The following is a 19,219-nucleotide window of genomic DNA, read 5'->3' as shown; positions in this document are numbered from 1 at the left end:
GTGACCAGCTGTTTGATAAGATGTGCTCCGTCAGCATCTCCATGGGGTTGTGTGTGTGTGTTCATGTGTGCACAGGGATGCTTGCATGTTTAGGCTGGAAGCTCTAGACTGTTTTTTCTTTCTTACGAATATAATATATTTGAGATCAAAAGATGAGTAAGACGACAGATGAGAATTTTCAGGTTTCATTTCTTGATATTTACATCAAATGTGTTAACCCACTTAGAACATGACAACTTTGCGGGAAGGTCACCGAATCTTTACACGAGCAAACGTATTGGAATGGAACAGCTAATATTCCACTGACTAACACATAATATTTGGTTGCATATTCCTTATAAAGCTGGCGACCCACTAACATCACTTCTTTCGTGATGCTTTTCCAGGCTTGTGAAATGCGGCTCAATTGGGTTAAGGTCTGCTGATTGACCCAAAACACACTTCCAACACAATAAAGGACTTCTTCAGGGGAAAAAGTGGAAGGTTTTAGACTGGCCAATTCAGTGTCTTGCTGCTTGATGAAGTTTCTCCTAATTAGATTGGATGTAATTCCCTGAAAGTTTGCAGACAGAACCTCTTGCAGACAGATAGTGGCTCATCTCTGTAGTTCTTTGTTAATTCCAGTCTGGCCTTCTGATTCTTAATGCTGATGAGAGGTTTGCATCTTTTCCTGCTTTTGAAGTCTTCTTCGACCGGTGGATTGTGGAGGTTCTTGAAGTCTGAATGTTAATGGGAGAGAAGTTACTGGAAATATTAATTCCACTCTTTAAATATCACTGTTCATGTTGTCTGTTAACTTCAGGGCATTTGTCTAAATGACCAAATGAATTTTAGTAATAGCTATCCTGAAATTAAAAAAACAGAAAAAGGTCCTCCTCTAGTTCCAAATCAAGAGAAAAATTCACATACACTGAATTTTAATACAAGCTCATTTCTTATCTTATTTATATAGGCTAACCTTGTTGCAGGGCTTGTGCCTGCACAGGTTGTGTTTTGAAATGTTCTTTTTATTATTATTATTATTATTATTATTATTATTATTATTATCTCACTTTATAAAGGACTCAACAACTAACTAGAACCTCTTAAAAGTGTCTTTTCTCAGAAACGTCCTTTTAAACACACATCTTATTGTTCTGTGTTTGAAACTCACCCACTGCTTTTCGGTTTGGTTTTCATTTTGGTTTCGGCCTGAGACAATAGAAAAAAGCAAGCACTTCCTGCAGTGTCTTTATACCGAAGAAAAAAGCACAAAACCTTTTTTTTTCTCCACAGGAAGTAATAGAATCTTTACCAGCATGTCCCAGAGCCCTCAGATTACTCTAGTAATAATGTAATTACCCACCTCTGCATGTGAAAGTAGTCTCATTTTAGGAGGGTTTTAGATAGAAACACTGGTGCAAATCAATGCTTGTTTATAGAGGGCACTTACTTCCAGCGAGTACGGACTGTTGGCTTCAGTGGAACACCATATCATCTATCAGCGTTCTGTATCGTATCGATATGACCTTGTTTGAAGTGGTCACGCACGATAAGCCATTAATGTCTCTATTATGAGATTTTTATTTATCTTCCTACTCATCCGTATTGTGTGTGTGTGTGTTACTGAGGAAAGGAGACTCGTCACATAGCCAGTGCATTTGCTGTTAAAAAGGTCATTCTATCATGGTTCTCTCCAGCACCCAAATATATACTTTATAAATTTTGAACCGGGTAGTGGGTATATGTTTGATATTTCTCTCATTAGGTCCATGCTGACTTTGCAGCTTCAGGCAGCAGGAAACACCTTGTTTAGGGAGGTAGCAGAACTGTTTCTGCCTATTGTACACACACACACACACACACACACACAGCTTTGTGCTCTAGAAAAGAGCTCCTTTATTATGAGTCAAAGGAGTGGTGTCACCTTGATGCTGAGTCGCTGACATGCTTTCCACTAATCCCTTATTGTCATCCTACACTTCACAAAATCCCCTTCCCTTGCTTGGTCCATACACACAGTTTCAGTCTACTGTTTCATCTCTGTCTCATTACTAATTATACTTATTCTGTGTTTTCCAGTATTGTTTCATTATATTATAAATTTACTATCAACGTTAATTCACAGCACTAAAATAACCATGACTTTTTCAAACTTTCACGGGCAAAATAACGCTGAAATTCCAGTCTCTTTCGACACGTATACGTGTAGCATAAGCAGCTGTTAAAGAGGTAAAATGAGTGTGTGTCTTCGCAGAGAGGTCGTGGTGGAATGGTGTAGTCAGTTCCTTCCCACCCTATTAATTAAATCGCTTCCAACTCAGGGCACTTTGTTTGTTGATGTCTACGTTGTCTGAGGTTGTGTGAGCGCTCATGCATGCATGTGTGTTTTATTAATGTGCCGAGGTGTTCTGCCTCTCGTGAATGTTTTATTAAAAGCCTCTTGATTATTCATGAGAGAGATACATTTTTTTCTGCGCCTATCACAGGCCCGACTTTTGAAGTCTAGAGTATGAGCATCCCAGAGGAATTTGCAAAATTTTCAGTAGTGTCTCTTCATTGCTAAGATAAAATTTTAATCATGCTGCTGTTTCCCAGATATTATAGCGTTTGTTAATAATAAATTCACGTTTCTTTTTTCATCCCTAGGCCTCCACTGCCTCTGAGGCCAATGGAGAAGATGAAGCGGTTTAAGAGGCGTTTGTCGCTCACGCTGCGTAGCAGCCAGACCATCGACGAGTCCCTCTCAGAACTCGCCGAGCAGATGACCATAGAGGAGAACAGCAGTAAGGACAGTGGTGAGTGGGGGCGAGTGTGTTGGTGTACGTGTGTGCAGCTTTGTGCTGCTTACAAATGTGTCTCCATCCATGCAGCTCTTTTATGTTTTATTTGTGCATGGTTACAGTCGCCGTTTATTCTGGAAGTTTCTGGATTTTGATTAGTTTTTGAGTGCTGCAGTGGAGAATGCCTTTGTTACATGACACTGTGTGGGGTTTTTATTCTGATTTCATTATTTGTGGAGAGTGTGACCAACATGGCTAACACTTCCAGGTATATTTATATTGTGTGTTGAACACATGCTGAAATGTAACTATGGGTGTTAGTCAGTATATCTGGGTCATCAGTAGGCCAAGGAAATAGTGTTTGGAGGAAAAAAATAAGCAGATTGTCACAAAATAAATGTAGATTTTTTGTCTTTAGAGGTTTAAGAATAACCCACATTAAAACTTTTTTTGGAAGTACAGTTTATTTGAAATGCCACTGCTGTTTGACATATCTTGCACAAAATCTGGGATTTCCGTTAAAAATGTCCTGTTGAAGACGTTCATTATAAATGTTCTCATTTACTTTCTGGCTTCTTTGGTGTTTTCCTAAAGCTTGGCCTACCAGCACTCATCTTTTTTCAGTATAAATGCTAACAGTAGCATAAGTCTTGATGGTAGGACAGTACTCAGTGCTTTACATATAAAAAAAAAAAAAAAACAATATTTATTTAGTTAACCCTAGTTAGTTATGTTACAGGGTATGCAGAATTTTAGCATTACAAACTGTGGATAATGGGATGTAGCCATTATGACATTGAAGTTATGACATTGTATTGTTATGTACCAGAATTGTATCAGTTGTACTTTGACTCTGTTGTGAGTGTAGCACTCCTGAATGATTACACGTACTCCTGCCCACTTGTTTAGTTGTGGTTCTTCATGCTACCTTGCACTTGCTTCTGGTGGAAACTTTTCACCTTTAGCCCCTGCTCAAACAGCTGTTTGTGTTTTGCTTCACCTCTATAAACATTTCCATTAATCAACTTAGATGGTGTCTTCAAATTTTCAACACAGAACATTTTTCTAAAACTACAAGGGGAACAAACAGTGGAAAACATTCACATAGGATGTGATGCAATGTTTGTTTTGATTCGCTGACTTACTTCACACTTTATACACTAAATTTGACGGCCAGTCCTATCTTTTGGTTGCCTGCTGACTGACTAGGATTACAAAAAGTGGTAGCTAAAATAATACAGGTTTCTGATTTAGCAGATACATAGCGGTACCCTGAATGAAAACGGCCAGTGTTCTGTTTTTGTATTAGTGACTGTTTTCTTTTGATGAGTTTAAACCATGAAGTGACTGTTTTGTTCAAGCACCAGAAGTAAATGACTGTGTTGTGCTGAATTTTATTTTGTATTTTGTCAGTGTTTCCTCAAATACTGCTATGTTCCTCATTCTGAAAATCATCGATGCATGGCAAATAATCCACCAACAAACATCTCTATTATTAACCAAATTGCGCATTTGCGCAGCATGAAACTCTGGGTTTCCGAAACCATCACTACAGTGAAAGCGTCAAGGTGCGTTGCTCTACTGTGAAACATGTTATGTTTACACACAAAGTGAAAGCGTTTGATTTTGCAAAAGCCAGCAAGGAGTTCTTTTTTGTCTTTTTATGGCTATTTAGCCTACTTGTCTCCTGGAAATAAATGATTAATAATTTATAAAAAAAAAAAAAAACATGAAAATAAATCAGCTCGTCCTTGCCTCTGGGCTACTAATATGTCCATAGCTGCAGTGAGCATGTGATGTTGACTGACACAGCACAGATATTACGTCATGATTGTTTCTGCCATCACACCTATGATGGGGCAGTGGTGGTTCAAGTGGTCAAGGCTCTGGGTTGTTGATTGGAGGATCAGGGTTCAAGCCCCAGCACCAGCAAGCTCCACTATTGGGCAATTGAGCAAGATCCTTAACCCTCCCTGCTCCAGGGGCACTGTATCATAGCTGACCCTGTGCTCTGAACTTCCTTAGCTGGGATACACAAAGAAAAGAATTCCACTTTGCTGTAAAGGTTGTGTGGTGATAATAAAAGCTTCTTGTCCTCATTTCTTCTTCATGATGTTTTGCATTATTTAGCAGAATAATGGACAAATATTATGATTTTACAGGTTTTAAGCAGTGTTAAATTTGGGAGAACCTGACTGTGTCAAAATTTAGAATCCATGTGAAAAGCAGCTATTAATGCTACTACTTTGTACTTTTTTTGAACAGACTAGATATAATAATATTAATAATAATTGGGAGCATGGTGGCTTAATGGTTAGTACATTTGCTTTGCACCTCTGGGGTTGGGGGTTCAATATGAAGCATGGAGCTTGTGTGTTCTCCTCACGCTTCAGGGTTTCCTCTAGGTGCTCCAGTTTCCTCCCCAAAGATGTGCATTGCAGGCTGACTGGCATGTCTAAATTGTCCTGTATGTGATTGTGTGGCATGGCACCCTGTTGACCCTGTGTAGGATAAGCAGCACAGAAAATGGACAGTTGGAATGTTAATAGTAATGAGAAGTATTCTTAACAATAATATATTTAATTCATTTTAAATATCATTTTAAAAATATTGTAATAATCATTTACAGCTTAATTAGACTAGTGTGTAGTGACATAACTGATTATTCACTCATTATAATAAACAACCAAAGCTATCTGAGAGTAAACACAAGGTCTGAGGTTAAACCGGAGATGCAGATGTACCCGAGATCTCGTGTTCCTGTTTTTATCAACAAAGACAGCCATGTTATTAAGGCCGGAGAGAACACATTATTTCTCCTACTTCCCTTTTTTTGTCTCCCTTTCATTTATTCTTCTGTAAGTCAGCTGGTAATTACACAAGAGTCAGCACAGCCCTGTGAGCAGGATTTGTGAAGTATGGTGCATGTGATGCAGAGCGATGAGCAGAATTAGCTCTCTGCCTGCGGCTGATCGTGATTGATGGGCTTCGTTAATAAACAGGCTGGTTCAAATCAAACAGTAAGATTTACCTTGGGTCAATATCCGTGTAAAACCATACCACTTTCCCTAAGCTACCTTGCCTTAGGACATCTTGTGGGTAGCCACATAGTTATTGCACTTTAAATGCATTTTACATTGTCTGCTGCTCAAAAGCTTTGTGTGGAAAAACATTACATGGTGTGGCTCATGTGCCTTGAAAGGGTTCCCCGAGAGGGGAAGTGCAGGGAGGTGCGATTTGAGTAGCGTCCGGTCCATAGTGTTCTTCGGCAGGGGCATGATTCATGGGTGCTGGCTAATTTTATGCCTCTAACCTTCCTGAAGGAGTTCTCTTAACTACAACTCTAATAGCAGTGAGGACACATGCAGCTGATAGCCTCTGCTAAACACTCAAAGACAATCTTTTTTATCTCATGTATGTATTGCTTATGTATTTATGGCTTTTACTGACCCAGAGCTTTACCTTACTTATCTTATTCAATCTACCTCAAGTAGATAAGAAGCATGCTTTGGCTGTTTCTTACCCTGCTTCCTTTTGACACGATCATGATGTGTTTGTATAATAGGGTTGTAACATTACTTTGCTGTTGAGTTTGAAGTACTTAAAAGATAACATATTTTCAATGCGGTCAGTTACAATGACCCTGTCATTCTGTACATTGGCAGCAGCATTTCCCTGTGTGTTTGTGTGACATCCTGTACATTAATGGTGAAAATATTGCTTTCAGTGTTTGAATTCTAACATGATCCTTACAAGTAAACAATTTGTTCTGACAGCACAAGCGTGTAGATGTGCACATTTTGAAACCAGGGTAAATGATTTCTAGATTAGTTTCTCCCAGACTAGATGATGTGTGGTGAGGTGACAGGATTGTTCACTGTTTTAAGATAGGCTGCTAAATCATTTACAAGACTTTGCTATTACATAATCATCTGAACTGAGAGTGTCATTTTCCCTTCCTCTGCTTGTTTCAGTAAACACCTTCTGCCACCCACACACACACACGTGTGTGCTCTCTCGGTCTGTCTGTCTCTCTCATATACACACACACACACACACACACACTGTGTGTTACTTTATGCATCTAAATACCATACCACATTCAAACCTCTTGAGTGTAAAAACCTCTTCTGAAGGAATTCTCTGTGCTTCAGAGATGGCACTCATGTGTTTTAGGGCTCGGAGATGCCACGGAGGTAGGTTCTTCAGGGATCCACTGACGACTGAGAGCTTGTCATTCTCACTTTAGCTTTGTTGCCTAGCAACAAGCCATGGTGAAACAGTCGCAAAGAGTCGCCTACATACCATGCACTTACACCAAATGCTCCAACGAAGCGGGCATGACTTTTAGCCTAGGCACTGGGTGGAAAGGGATCAAATATGTGATGATAATCATAATCATAATAATATAATGACTTAAATCATAGAGACCAAAATGTCTGTCTCAGTTTGTTTTGGGTGTTGTATTAAAGAGCTCCTGTTTATCTGCTTATGTAACCTAAAGCAACACAGTGCTGTGACTATGCAAGCGTGGATTAGAGGTTGGAGGGCAAGGTGATGTAGTGAACAGGACAGCAGGGCAGGTGGTGTTGGCAGGAGTGTGTGCAGGCACAGGTGGGAGAGACAGGTGGAAAGTGGAGGACACAGACATAGTTTCACAGAAAAGCACACAGTAAGTTTTCGGCTGGAGAATCGGTTAACGGAAGCTAAGCGAAGTTTGTTATGCAACAGCACAGACATTTTGGACAGCAAGTAAAATGCATTTAGAAAATGTGAGTATTCTAAATTAGTCTGTAGACAACTAACCAATTTGTAACTGTAAGGATGCTTAACATTTATAGCACTGTTTTAGGACTAACTTCCAGGACTACTTGACCTGGTATTTGACCATTTGTTATATGCAAAGATTTTTAAGGTGTCTAAGTAAATATATTACATCCCCTGCTTGCAGCATCCGAATTTATATTCTAAAAAAAAATTTACTTGGTTGATCAGTTGACCAATTTTATAGTGAATTATTATTGGGTATCTTTAAGTTTTAGTAAATTTACACCAAATTAGAAGTCGTGTGTGAACTGACCAAAATCATGTGTTGGGACACATGACAAAAGAAAAACTTTAGATCTATTTAACATTAGATGAGAGCTTCATCTGAGCAAGTGTGTGAGAGGTCAAGCGGGTGAGTTGGTGGCCAAAAGAAAAAGCAGCTTGTGTGTGGGGGATTGCGTTTGGTTTCAGAAAAAAAACAACATTCTTCCAAAACAGGTACTGTGCATGACTCTGGTGCTAACCAAACCTCAGACACAATTTCCAGACACGACAGCTAGGTAAATTTCAGCTACGCATGTTTTAGTTACTTGCTGCTTGACAAATGTTCATGAAGACATGTTGAAATTACAGATTTTAGTATGTAGTACTTCACTAAAGACATGGTGCTGATTCAGTGTTTCAAAAGAAGGTTTCCAAAATCATCTCTAAACACAAAAAATACAAAATTCCCTTGTGCACCAAGTTGTTAAGTAATATGTCGAAAAAATAATGCTATGTGTATATAAATCAATGTTTCAGTCTCAAACATGCAGAGACTTTCTGCAATTTTAAGCACAAAAAGTGATCTATTTTTTTTTTTCCTTAAACAACACTCAGTTCCTAGTAGGTTTCCAACAGTTTCAGACATGTACTCTTTTATTATGGCTCTAATTTTGCTTTCAGTTATTTATTATCATTTCTATATCCACCAACTATTGGACTCCTTTGTAATCATATTTTTTCCCGTGTTATTGGACAACCCGGGACAAATAAAAAAAAAAAAGATTTTCAAGAAACTGTTTATTTGAATATATTTAAAAGATTTCTTAAAGGTGCCAATAATTTAGGTGCAAATTTTTGAGAGAAAATAAATTAATCTTGCAAAAAAAACTTTTAATGTGGCTAATTTTTGTTAGTACATTTTGTTTCACTTTTATTTGAGTGGCAAATATGAACAATTATGTGTAATGTTTATTTTCTACAATCATTTTGTTCATTATTATAAAAAGATGGCAAATAAAGCTGGAGGGCAAATGGATTTTTAATGAATATTCTCATAATTAATGGTCATACAACCGGCATTTAATGTCAGTGTTAACAGCTTCAACAACAATGAAAAGCTCGTGCGTCCTGTCAAAGTATTACGGCCAGCTTAGCAAAGGGATTTTTTTTCTTTCCCCCAGTCTCAGCTTGAACGTTCTCCAAACATCCTTCCTTAGCAAACAAATATAGAGGAGAAGAAGAATTTGTTCTGCAAACTCTTTCATCCAAGAAACTATAGTTGGAAGCCACTTAATAAATACTATAACTACTAGTGATTTAAATTATAATTTAAGCAAGACATTTCGAGTGATTACAGTGACTGTACTGGTAAGTTAGCTCTCATCATGTTGTATGTGTGAGAAGATTCTCAGAATATATGAGGTGGAAACAGGGCACTTTGGCTTTTTTTGGCACTAATCTCTTTTCTGACATGTAGGACCTTCAGAGCATATAATTTTCTGGTAAGTGTAGGTGGTTAAAAAAGCTAGTGTCATCTGTAATTACCCAAGGTTTTTGTCTATTTATTACCAGCGTTAAGTAGAAAGAACTGAGTTTACTGAATGCCTAAATAAGGGGGGATATAAACTGTGTGAAGAGACCACCTGATAGGGTTGATAATGTACATGTGACTGCAGTATGTCCACTGGTAATATGCTGTCATGGAGACATTGGTATCAATCCCTTAAGGATTTCCACATGCCAGTAGGCCTATCTTAGTTCAGGGGAATGTTGTCATAGCAACAGGTGTGTGCTGATTGGCTTTTGTGAAGATGAAATACAATAGGTAGGTTAGGTCATACAATGTTCATACAACTAGAGCCACACACACACACACACACACACACACACACACATAAACACACACACACACAGGACCATAGTGTTCAATTATTGAAAGGGGTTTATTTTGTATATATTTTTATGTGGATCAGCGTGCATGTACATGAGATATGCCACTTATATGAGATATGTCACTTATACTGGCTGATGATTTTGTTGTTCTTTCAGAGCCCATAGTGAGGAATGGACGGCCGCCCTCATCACATAGTATGCACTCGTTCTTGCACCAGTACACAGGCTCGTTTAAGAAGCCTCCTCTCCGCCGGCCTCACAGCGTCATCGGGGGCAGCCTGGGCTCCTTCATGGCCATGCCACGCAATGGAAGCAGACTCGGTAATCCATCAATCCTATCTCCAGTATATGGATTACAGGCATTGACTTTCTCCAACCTCACACTAACCAAACACAAACACACTCCCCATTCACAACATGTAGTCTACTGAAACACATTCCTTGAAGGCAGCTGAGATTTAACATATTAAAGTAGTAGTTAGTGGTTTAACCCACATTAGATCACATGGTTCTTCTAGGAGGAAAAACAGGATATTATGTAATAACATTCAAACAAGATCGTCTGCATGCCACTCTAAGGATGATGACATGCATGAGCTACAAAATAACACTCAACTTCCGTGTTTATTTGAACAACACAATTACAGAAAATGTTACAGAAAATGTAATGTAAATATTTTCTATACTTTCAGGTAAGCTGGTATAGACAGGTTCTTGATATTTTTATGGCATATATGGCAAATAATTTTTTTTTAATGTTTACTGAATGTCTGGTGCTGCTCCAACAAATAACGTTTGGAATCCAATACAAATCCACTATATGGTTTGCCAAACCTGATGAATGATGAGTGTGAGTGAACTGCTTAGATATGTCCTAAAGCTTGCTCTCTGTTTAGTCCATATGCACATGCATGTCATGTTAAATCCAATAGACTTGCATTCAGAGGCTGATCAAATTCACAAGTGTAAAAGATGCAACATATTATACAATGGATATTTACACAAGACCTACAGTGCTGGAGAACTGCCTTCACTAGTGCTCTCTCTGGAGCTATTCTTCCTTTTAACTCGTATTTAAATGGACCATTTTTATTGAATGTTTCATTTGGGTTGATCTCGATCAACTTAGACATTCAGATGAAGGTTTTATATCCTGTATGAGCCATCAATCAGACTGAGAATGGATTATGTTAATGCATAATCTAAATCTGATTGATATCTCTGGGATGAGGATCTCTCTAAGGGTGCTTTTTATAATTAGTTTTTTTTTTTGGTTTGCTGGTATGCATTTACGAGCAGGCATTTTGTGCAAAAAGAAAAAAAAATCATGTGATGCCTACACTGTAACCATAATATCTTTACCAGATTTACAGAAATGGAAATTAAATAAAGATTGATTTGACTCTGCCCATGAAGAGAATGTTTGCTGACACTGTAGCTCTGCAAGCAGAAACTCCAAAGACAAGGAGCTGCTTGTGTGATTTGGCCGTATTCGGCTATGGTCAAAGAGTGATGTCACATTGTGTACTGGCAAATGTCTCAACTTGTCCATTGGCAGTTATTTTATTTATTTATTTATTTTTTTAGTAAAAATGTCTTAAAATGCTTGTTCTTTCAAAAAGAACTTTTTTTGTTTTTATTTTTACCTCACTGACAATACATAGACAGTCAGTAGTCCCCTGAGCTGCAACCTGATTGGTCAGGAGGTTAAAAGTGTTCAACCACATTGTTAACTTTGTGAACTTAATTCATGTGCATCAGTTTGACCACAAAAAGCTGGCGGCACAATAGTTCACTTCCTGTAGAATTACATGTGAAGCGTATACTGGAGTTTGAGGGGGAGAGAAGTATGAAAGCCCCTTTATAGAGCTCAAGGCTAGAGCCCAAAGGCTATTTGAAATACACTCTGACCAAGAAACTCTTGTTGAGTCTCCGAGGGGGAAAATGGCAAGGATTCTGGGTCTTATATGTGCCTTATATGTGCCTGTTTATCGGTGCCCCTTTATAATTGTTTACCTGCTGCTAAAGTGTCTTTGGTCAAAAATTTTCAAAACGTTTCAGAGTACCAGACCTTTGGCTCCTTGTGAGGTTGGTGCTCTGTGTCTATGTGTATCAGTTGCTGAAATCTGGTTCTTTTGAGGGAATTTCAGTCACAGTATGACGTTCACAGGAAATGACTCAGAAGGCTGCTTGAAGGTGAGGCAGCAGGAAGTTTGTCACGGCCATTCTGTTGCTTGCAAAGTGTGTTGGTGTGTGTGGTTTCCCTTCCCACAGGCATTATTTAAAAGAGACAGACATGTCCAGACGTGCTTCACTCTCCTGTACCACCATTATCGTCTGTCTCCATTGATTTCAGACAAAAACTTGGCACGCATTTGTAAGAAACCGAGATGTACACATTTCTTGATTATGTTGATTAGCTGCGATAAACCAGTCTGATAGCATGTGGGTTGAGCACAGAGGTTTGACCTACTTGTGTTTTGTGGGTGGTTTCCATACAACACCTGAGAAAGCACATCGATGTGCAATGCACAACAGAAAAGAGGACATGGAGGAGTGTTAGGAGAGTTCCTTTTTTTGTAATAGTGAGCAACTGATGAGGGAGTGAGAAAACTGTTACTGTAAGCTAATTTATAGCACTTTAAGCAGCATATTAAGTTTCCCAGGTGCAAATCCATCTTGTCATCACTCACATGTCATGCCTTTCACACGTTCACACTTTCAGTAACTTGAATCCAGCAGGCATATGTCAGAGATGCTACAAATTATCTTCATTGCATCAACAGCTTCATTTTATTTTAGAGGTTTTAACAGCATAACTATATTGTTCATGAGATTAGTTTTATTTAAAATAATTGGATGTTTATCTGTCTTACCTGTTTGGAGTAGTGCATTCTGTATTTCAGAGAAGAGTGTACAAAATTGTTCTCTTAGGGTAGTGACTGTATGACTTTAAGCATTGCCATGATTATTTATTCCATGTGGCTTTATAGAAAAGTAATATCTTTCTGGTGTTTCAGCAAAACATACCAGGTTTAATCAGTTAACAAAATAGTAACTATTTTTTATTAAGGCATGCCAGTAGATCATTGAGTTCAGAATTCCTCATCAAGACATTTAGATAGACATTTTACTCCTGACTTAGTAAATTGCAAGTACTTTACTCACAATCTTTTGGAATACTGTAAATCACCTTGTCAGAGGTGCAGAGCTGTCATCTGCCAAGCTATAATTGTTCACCCACTATAATTATACAGTAGCATGTGTGAGTAAATCTGAATATATATATATATATATATATATATATATATATATATATATATATATATATATATATATTTATATATATATATATATATATATATATATATACTGCTGCACTTCTAGCTCGCTTTTAGATTTCATGATTTTGAATTCTGAGAATCAGAACTGAATTTCAGTGTATTTGGCGTATCAGAGCTGGATTTTTAGCTCGGATATGAGTTGGTAATACAATTTTTTCGGTTTAGGTCATTTGAGGATGTGAGAGATTAAGCAAGTTTATTTTTAGCCGTCTAACCTAGCTGTTGCCTTCTAGTTCATATGTGTTAGAGTTTCACAAATGAAAATATATACCGCTCTTGAACTGGGCAGTGGTCGGCGATGTAAGATGAGTGATACAAGATACAGAGCTAGGAGTTAAACACAGGCCAGGAGACTTATAAACAATATGTATGTTCCCTGGAATGCAGTGGAACAGTTTTAGAATGTATTGTGATTGTCATGTGATAACATGATTTGGGATGTGTCTTGGTAAAACCCATCTCCTTGGTGTCACACTGTACTGACAAAATGGTATATTCTGTACCAAATAAAATCCTGCTTGTTAGTGTGATGTGCTTACACACACATACACACCACGTCTTCCTTTTCTCACTTCTAATTGGCTTCACCCAATACTAAGTGGTCTCAGTGAAACAGCTGCCTTATCATGCTCTTCTCCTGTCCTCTCATCTCCTCTCCTCTCCCCACCCGTCTCCTCCCTTCCCCTCTGGGGGTAATAGGAGATGAGGCAAGGGCAGCTGGATGCTGTAATGGTTGCCCCTGAGGTTACACACTCTTTTACGCCGTCCTTTGGATAAAAGGCCGGAACGCTATTTTCTCTAGAGATAAAGCACCCCATAAAGGTGCCGCTTCGGGATCACAGTGGCCGCACCTTCGTTCCACCAGTCTGACCTCGTCTCTTCTACAGCACCGTAACTTCTCATTCAACTTTTTATGGTCCCTCCCACACATAACGAAACACACAGCAGGTTGAGCGAGTTGGCCATTCCCTAATCCCTGCCGTCTGGTGTGTTGTGTGTGTGTGTGTGTGTGTGTGTGTGTGTGTGTGGGATATGTTGAGTCGAGAGATTTTTAAAACCCTTATTATATCAGAATTTAACTGTTTGGTCAGCGCCAATAAAGCATCATGCTATTATGTAAGAGAGAGGGTCAGAGGATATGAATAACTATGTCAATCGCACAAAATTACACACGTTTTTTCCTTCCTCTGAAAGGCTTCCTGTGTGATCTACAGATAATGTCTCTATTCACAAGTGGTGCTTTATGCTTTGAATGTGTGATTTTATATGATTCGTGTCAGAATTAATATAATTATTTGTCCCAAACCCAAAAGTTCATGCAAAATCCGTTAATGCAGACTTTAAAAATATAATAAAGCTCTGTACCCTACTTAGAACCCATGAAAACCTTAGAAACATATACAGAATTTGTCAGCTCTACATCTGTAGTGTGGGTTAGAAGAGATTACAGCATGGTTTTTTCATCACAATATTTATTTTCTTTTTACTCTGCATGCAGACATAGTCCATGAGAATTTAAAAATGGGATCTGATGGTGAGAGTGATCAGGCATCAGGAACATCTTCAGACGAGGTTCAGTCACCCACTGGAGTGTGTCTCCGTACCAGGACACATCGCCGCATATCAATGGAGGTAAGATATTCCCCTGTTTTACACGTTACATCAAAATTGACATGGCAGAAAGTCATATTCAGATTCTGGTTACTCATCTGCTTAAGCTGAATTTCTCTGGAAAATGTAAATCACCTGCGTTGAAATTATGCCTCTGAGGTTGCCAGATTTTTCTTGAATCTACACCACTGTCTTTAAATGCTAGTCCTTGGCATTAAACCTCAAAATATCAAGAGGGAGGAAATTTAGACTAAAAAATGGGTTACTGTCAAATATTGGTAATACAATGTAAATCAAAAGCAAGAGATATTTTAAAACATCAAATATGATAGATGAATGGGAAGATGGTAAGCATTGAAATATATAAACACCTAATAGGAGTCTAGTGTATTGCTAATATACTGTTGTGTGAATAGTCCTGCTTGTAATCATGCAATACTCTATAGTGGATTGTTTTTTTCTGAGTATTATTAGTATTTTACAGACAAGAGCCGTGTCTAGGTTCTTATGTTCTCATTAAATGAACAACCACACAAAACCTGAGGCTTCTGACTGACTCTGGCTCTGAAGTGAAGTGTACACATTGCTTTCTTTGTACCAGAGCTACGTATATGGCATCTGTTTGGATTCGGGTAGGAGCAGCTCATGTGAGTGAGTGTGTACATGTGCGTGTTAGATGGGCATGCACATTGTGTTGGTATTACCCTGAATAACCACAGATGGAGTGGTGATGTGTCGCAGCTGAAAGTCTTATTTTTAGCGTTGGGTAGGTGGAGGGATTTCTTCAGTTTTACTCTTCTTTTTTCTGCTTCATTGCACCAATTCATTGTCACGCCCCATTTCTCACGTTCTTTTTTCTTGTTTCATCATTCTGCATCACTATGCTCTCATTCTCAGGTCTGCCAGTGTCTTAAAGAATTTAAAGGTTTGCAGTATTTTTGGACTCCTTAAGTGTTTGTGTTGAAAGCCTGAGATTTCTCGTGCAGCAAAGCGAACTCTGACTTTAGGTTCAGAGTTTAGGTTTAACCCAGGTCCAGCTTTTTCGCATGATCATAAACTTAACCTAATTGCTGGAGTTGGTTTTCAGGAGTGAATATTGTACGTGCCAGACGTTTTTACCCTCTGCTGTTTAGATTGCGGAACTGCACACCATGCATAGGTTGGAATAAAACTAAATGTCTCACCAGGGATATCTCGTGAAATACATTTCATGTGTTAGGGAAGAAAGGGCAGATATATTGATGGTCATTCATATTCCAAATACAGACAGCTGTGCGTATGTGTTTACGTTCTCAGGATGTGAATAAGCGCCTGTCTCTACCTGCTGATATTCGGATTCCTGATGGTTATCTGGAGAAACTGCAGCTGAGCAGCCCCCCCTTCGACCAGCCGCTCAGCCGCCGATCACGTAGGGCCTCACTGGTGAGTGATATGCATGTTACTGTATTCTGAATAACTTGCTATTGAATTAAAGTTGAAAAATTCTGCGTCACTAGACACAGCACCATAGATAGACTCTTACATAAGAGTAGGCATTTTTTACTGAATGGTCCACAGAACCAAACATTTCTACTGAAAAAGAAGCTAATTAAAAATATAAAATGCATAATTGAGGTAATAAATGGATTTCCTTTAGAACTGCATCTCAGCACAGGGGATTGATTTCCGCAGCTAAAAAGTACGCTGTCACACAATCTACACAAACACAACCATGCTAACACTTCCTGAGAGACATGCAGCTTCATCCCTCTCAAAACTGTATCTAAAGTATTTACCACCATACAGCGAGGGCTAATGCTGCTGTTCTGCAGCTGTTTCATTTTATTTTAAAACACAGTGGACCTCATTAAGTGCTTAGCCTAGAAAAAAGGGCTTGTTCTTTTTTTGTCTTACAGCAATCACTTGTTAAGCACTGGAACACTTGCCTAGATCCAAATGACATGAAACAATTTTTTTTTTCATATGTACATATGCATGAAACAAATATTCCAATTGTAAATTCGCATTATTCTTTTTCAGCTTTTTTTATAATTCATTCCTTGTAATTTAAGCCTGCAGAGAAAACCATAAGGTGTATAGCAACTCACATTATCCGCTCTGCGGTATCTGCTAGAACAAGTCTCCTGTTTGACATAAGGGCTTGTGATGTGGCATCCCACCTTCAGAGTGGTTTTAAATGGAGACAGTGACACAGCCATGAGTCATGCATTCATTAATACGTGACATCACTTGAATCTCCTGGTGTTGTTGATGCCCTTCAAATAATCCAGCTTGCGCAGCATGGGCTTAATTTTCACATGATTAACTACCAGTCTCACAGCACCTGGTCTGTTAGAGCGCGCACATATTTAGACAACCACAACATGAAATGTTTTTCAGAAGTGTGAGACAGGTCTGTGCTTAAAAAATATACGTCTGAAGTCTTTTCTGCTCCTCTGTGGATTCCGGAGACTGAAAAAGACTCCAGCTCAGAGAATTGATTAAATATTTTGCTATCTCTAGCCCCATTTGGACAGAATTAGGTTGATATGAGAATCAGGTTTTGACTACTTCCTTTCTCTTTGCTCTCTGCATTAGAACAAAATTGGCTGTTTTATTGCTGCTACGCACCATATATAGTCAGTTAAGATCAAATATTTCCTGCAATTATGAAATAATGGATGTGTTGTAAGAGGAAAAAAAGTTGAGTCATACCACTTTGTCTATGTACAGTACTGTACACTCCGGCAATCCCTAAGGTTGGATAAATTAAATATAAGGCCTGCTAGGTTCAGTATAAAGTTCCAATTTTTATCATGTATACAGCAATATTATGAAATATTTGTTTTTTGTGAATGAGTTAATCATGTGTAATGAAAATATTTTGTAATATTTAAAATACATAATACATGACACATGAATCTTCTGCATAACTGATCTGATATCTTTTTGAAAATCTCTTCTAAGCAGATTTTTTGCAATTATATTACCGTAATGTTTACCTTAGGCTTATTAATAGTCAAACTTCCTGTTGTACTTTGGTCCTTTGCATCTTCACATGCTACTACTAGATGAATGCAATTGATACTCCAATAATAGTTAATAAGAAATGAACTGATGCACCAAAGCAAGTATCTTCTTTTCAGTTGTAGTCATCATGATTGGATGCAAAACAAAGACCAAATTAACAAGATCTATGTAACTGTGTTTTGGTTATACTGATTAGGTATAAATTTTGATTAATATGTGCTCTTAGCCCTGCAGTTTTTTCATTCATTTGCACAAGGAGAAAGCTAACACCAGGCTGAATATGAGCAGCATGTGCTAGGCAGCCTAGTCCCTAATACACACTCTCTCTCTCTCTCTCTCTCTCTCTCTCACTCTCTCTCTCTCTCTTTCTCACTGTTCTTTGTGTACCTAGCAGGTTTTGCATGTGAAAGACTCCCTTACCCTGGTGTCTGTGTTTTCTTGGCATCCATTGTTCTTTCCCATTATCTGGCCCTGTCATTCCCACAGTGTATGCGAGTGTAGGGGAACAAAAAAACCGAAGTGCGACTTTTCTTGTTCTTGTTTATCTTTTAGCGCCCCCTGGTGCTCTTTCTTCAACTCGAGACTTGCATTGTGTGCTTGTTTTGAGTAGGATTAATTCCCTTGTCATTGAAGTGAAATTGGCTGCTGATACCAGGGCTATTAAGTACTCACTAAACACATGTCTGTGCGATAATGTCTGCTCAGCATGTGCAAGCCTGTTCTACAACAGCTACAGATTATTAATGACATGTTCTCTCCATTTTTTTTAGTCAGAAATTGGCTTTGGGAAACTGGAGACCTACATCAAACTGGACAAGCTTGGGGAGGTAAGAGACTTGCATGACTTTGTGTCCCTCCACTGCATTTATAAACATTTTAGAGATTTTGAGCTAAATATTCAAATTTCTTAAATAGTTTATTTTTTTAAGTTTTTATTTGTAGTGTATGATGATAACTGTGACCAATGTAACCTGTGGTCTTAGAGATTTTCCTACTCTGTTTTTCTTACTGTTCTTCTTATTGTTTTTTTTTTTGTTTTGTTTTTTTTTTAAAAGGGAACATATGCCACAGTTTTCAAAGGCCGAAGCAAACTGACGGACAACTTGGTAGCTTTGAAGGAGATTCGGTTAGAGCACGAGGAAGGCGCACCTTGCACAGCCATTAGAGAGGGTAAAGAAACTGGTTTTACAGTTTTATTTGTAGGAGTTTGCATCCAAAATCAGAAAATTAGTAACTTTACAAATTGTTTATTATTTTTATAATAATTATAATTTATTATTATTATTATTATTATTATTATTATTATTATTATTATTATTATTATTATTATTATTATTATTATTATTAATATTATTATTATTATTACATCACTATTGTCAAAGATAATAATAATAATAATAATAATAATAATAAGTTTTTTTCCAAATGGTTCTTATCTGCTTTAAACCACAAGATATGCATCGAGCTCCACCTGTCAAACATTTCACTTATGAATCATAAGAGGAAGCATTACCTGTGACAAAAAAGGGCTTATATTATTTAATGGAAATCTCATGTCAACTTCCACAT

The 19,219-nt window shown here is 38.0% G+C and overlaps 1 protein-coding gene across 1 annotated transcript in view; it reads left to right on the top strand.

The window, feature by feature from the left end:
* Positions 1-19,219, top strand: part of cdk17 (cyclin dependent kinase 17) — a 47,408-nt gene that overhangs the window by 20,978 nt on the left and 7,211 nt on the right. The window contains exons 2-7 of the mRNA XM_058416663.1: positions 2,629-2,777; positions 9,843-10,007; positions 14,529-14,662; positions 15,938-16,063; positions 18,421-18,477; positions 18,706-18,820. Coding sequence (XP_058272646.1) covers positions 2,651-2,777; positions 9,843-10,007; positions 14,529-14,662; positions 15,938-16,063; positions 18,421-18,477; positions 18,706-18,820 — 724 coding nt within the window. The 5' untranslated portion in view covers positions 2,629-2,650. The remainder of the gene's footprint in view (positions 1-2,628; positions 2,778-9,842; positions 10,008-14,528; positions 14,663-15,937; positions 16,064-18,420; positions 18,478-18,705; positions 18,821-19,219) is intronic.

The sequence above is a fragment of the Hemibagrus wyckioides genome, linkage group LG19 (assembly GCF_019097595.1).
Source record: "Hemibagrus wyckioides isolate EC202008001 linkage group LG19, SWU_Hwy_1.0, whole genome shotgun sequence".
NCBI classification, from domain to species: Eukaryota; Metazoa; Chordata; class Actinopteri; order Siluriformes; family Bagridae; genus Hemibagrus; species Hemibagrus wyckioides.
Note: the sequence above shows the minus strand (reverse complement) of the source record. Positions and strands in the feature narration are given on the sequence as shown.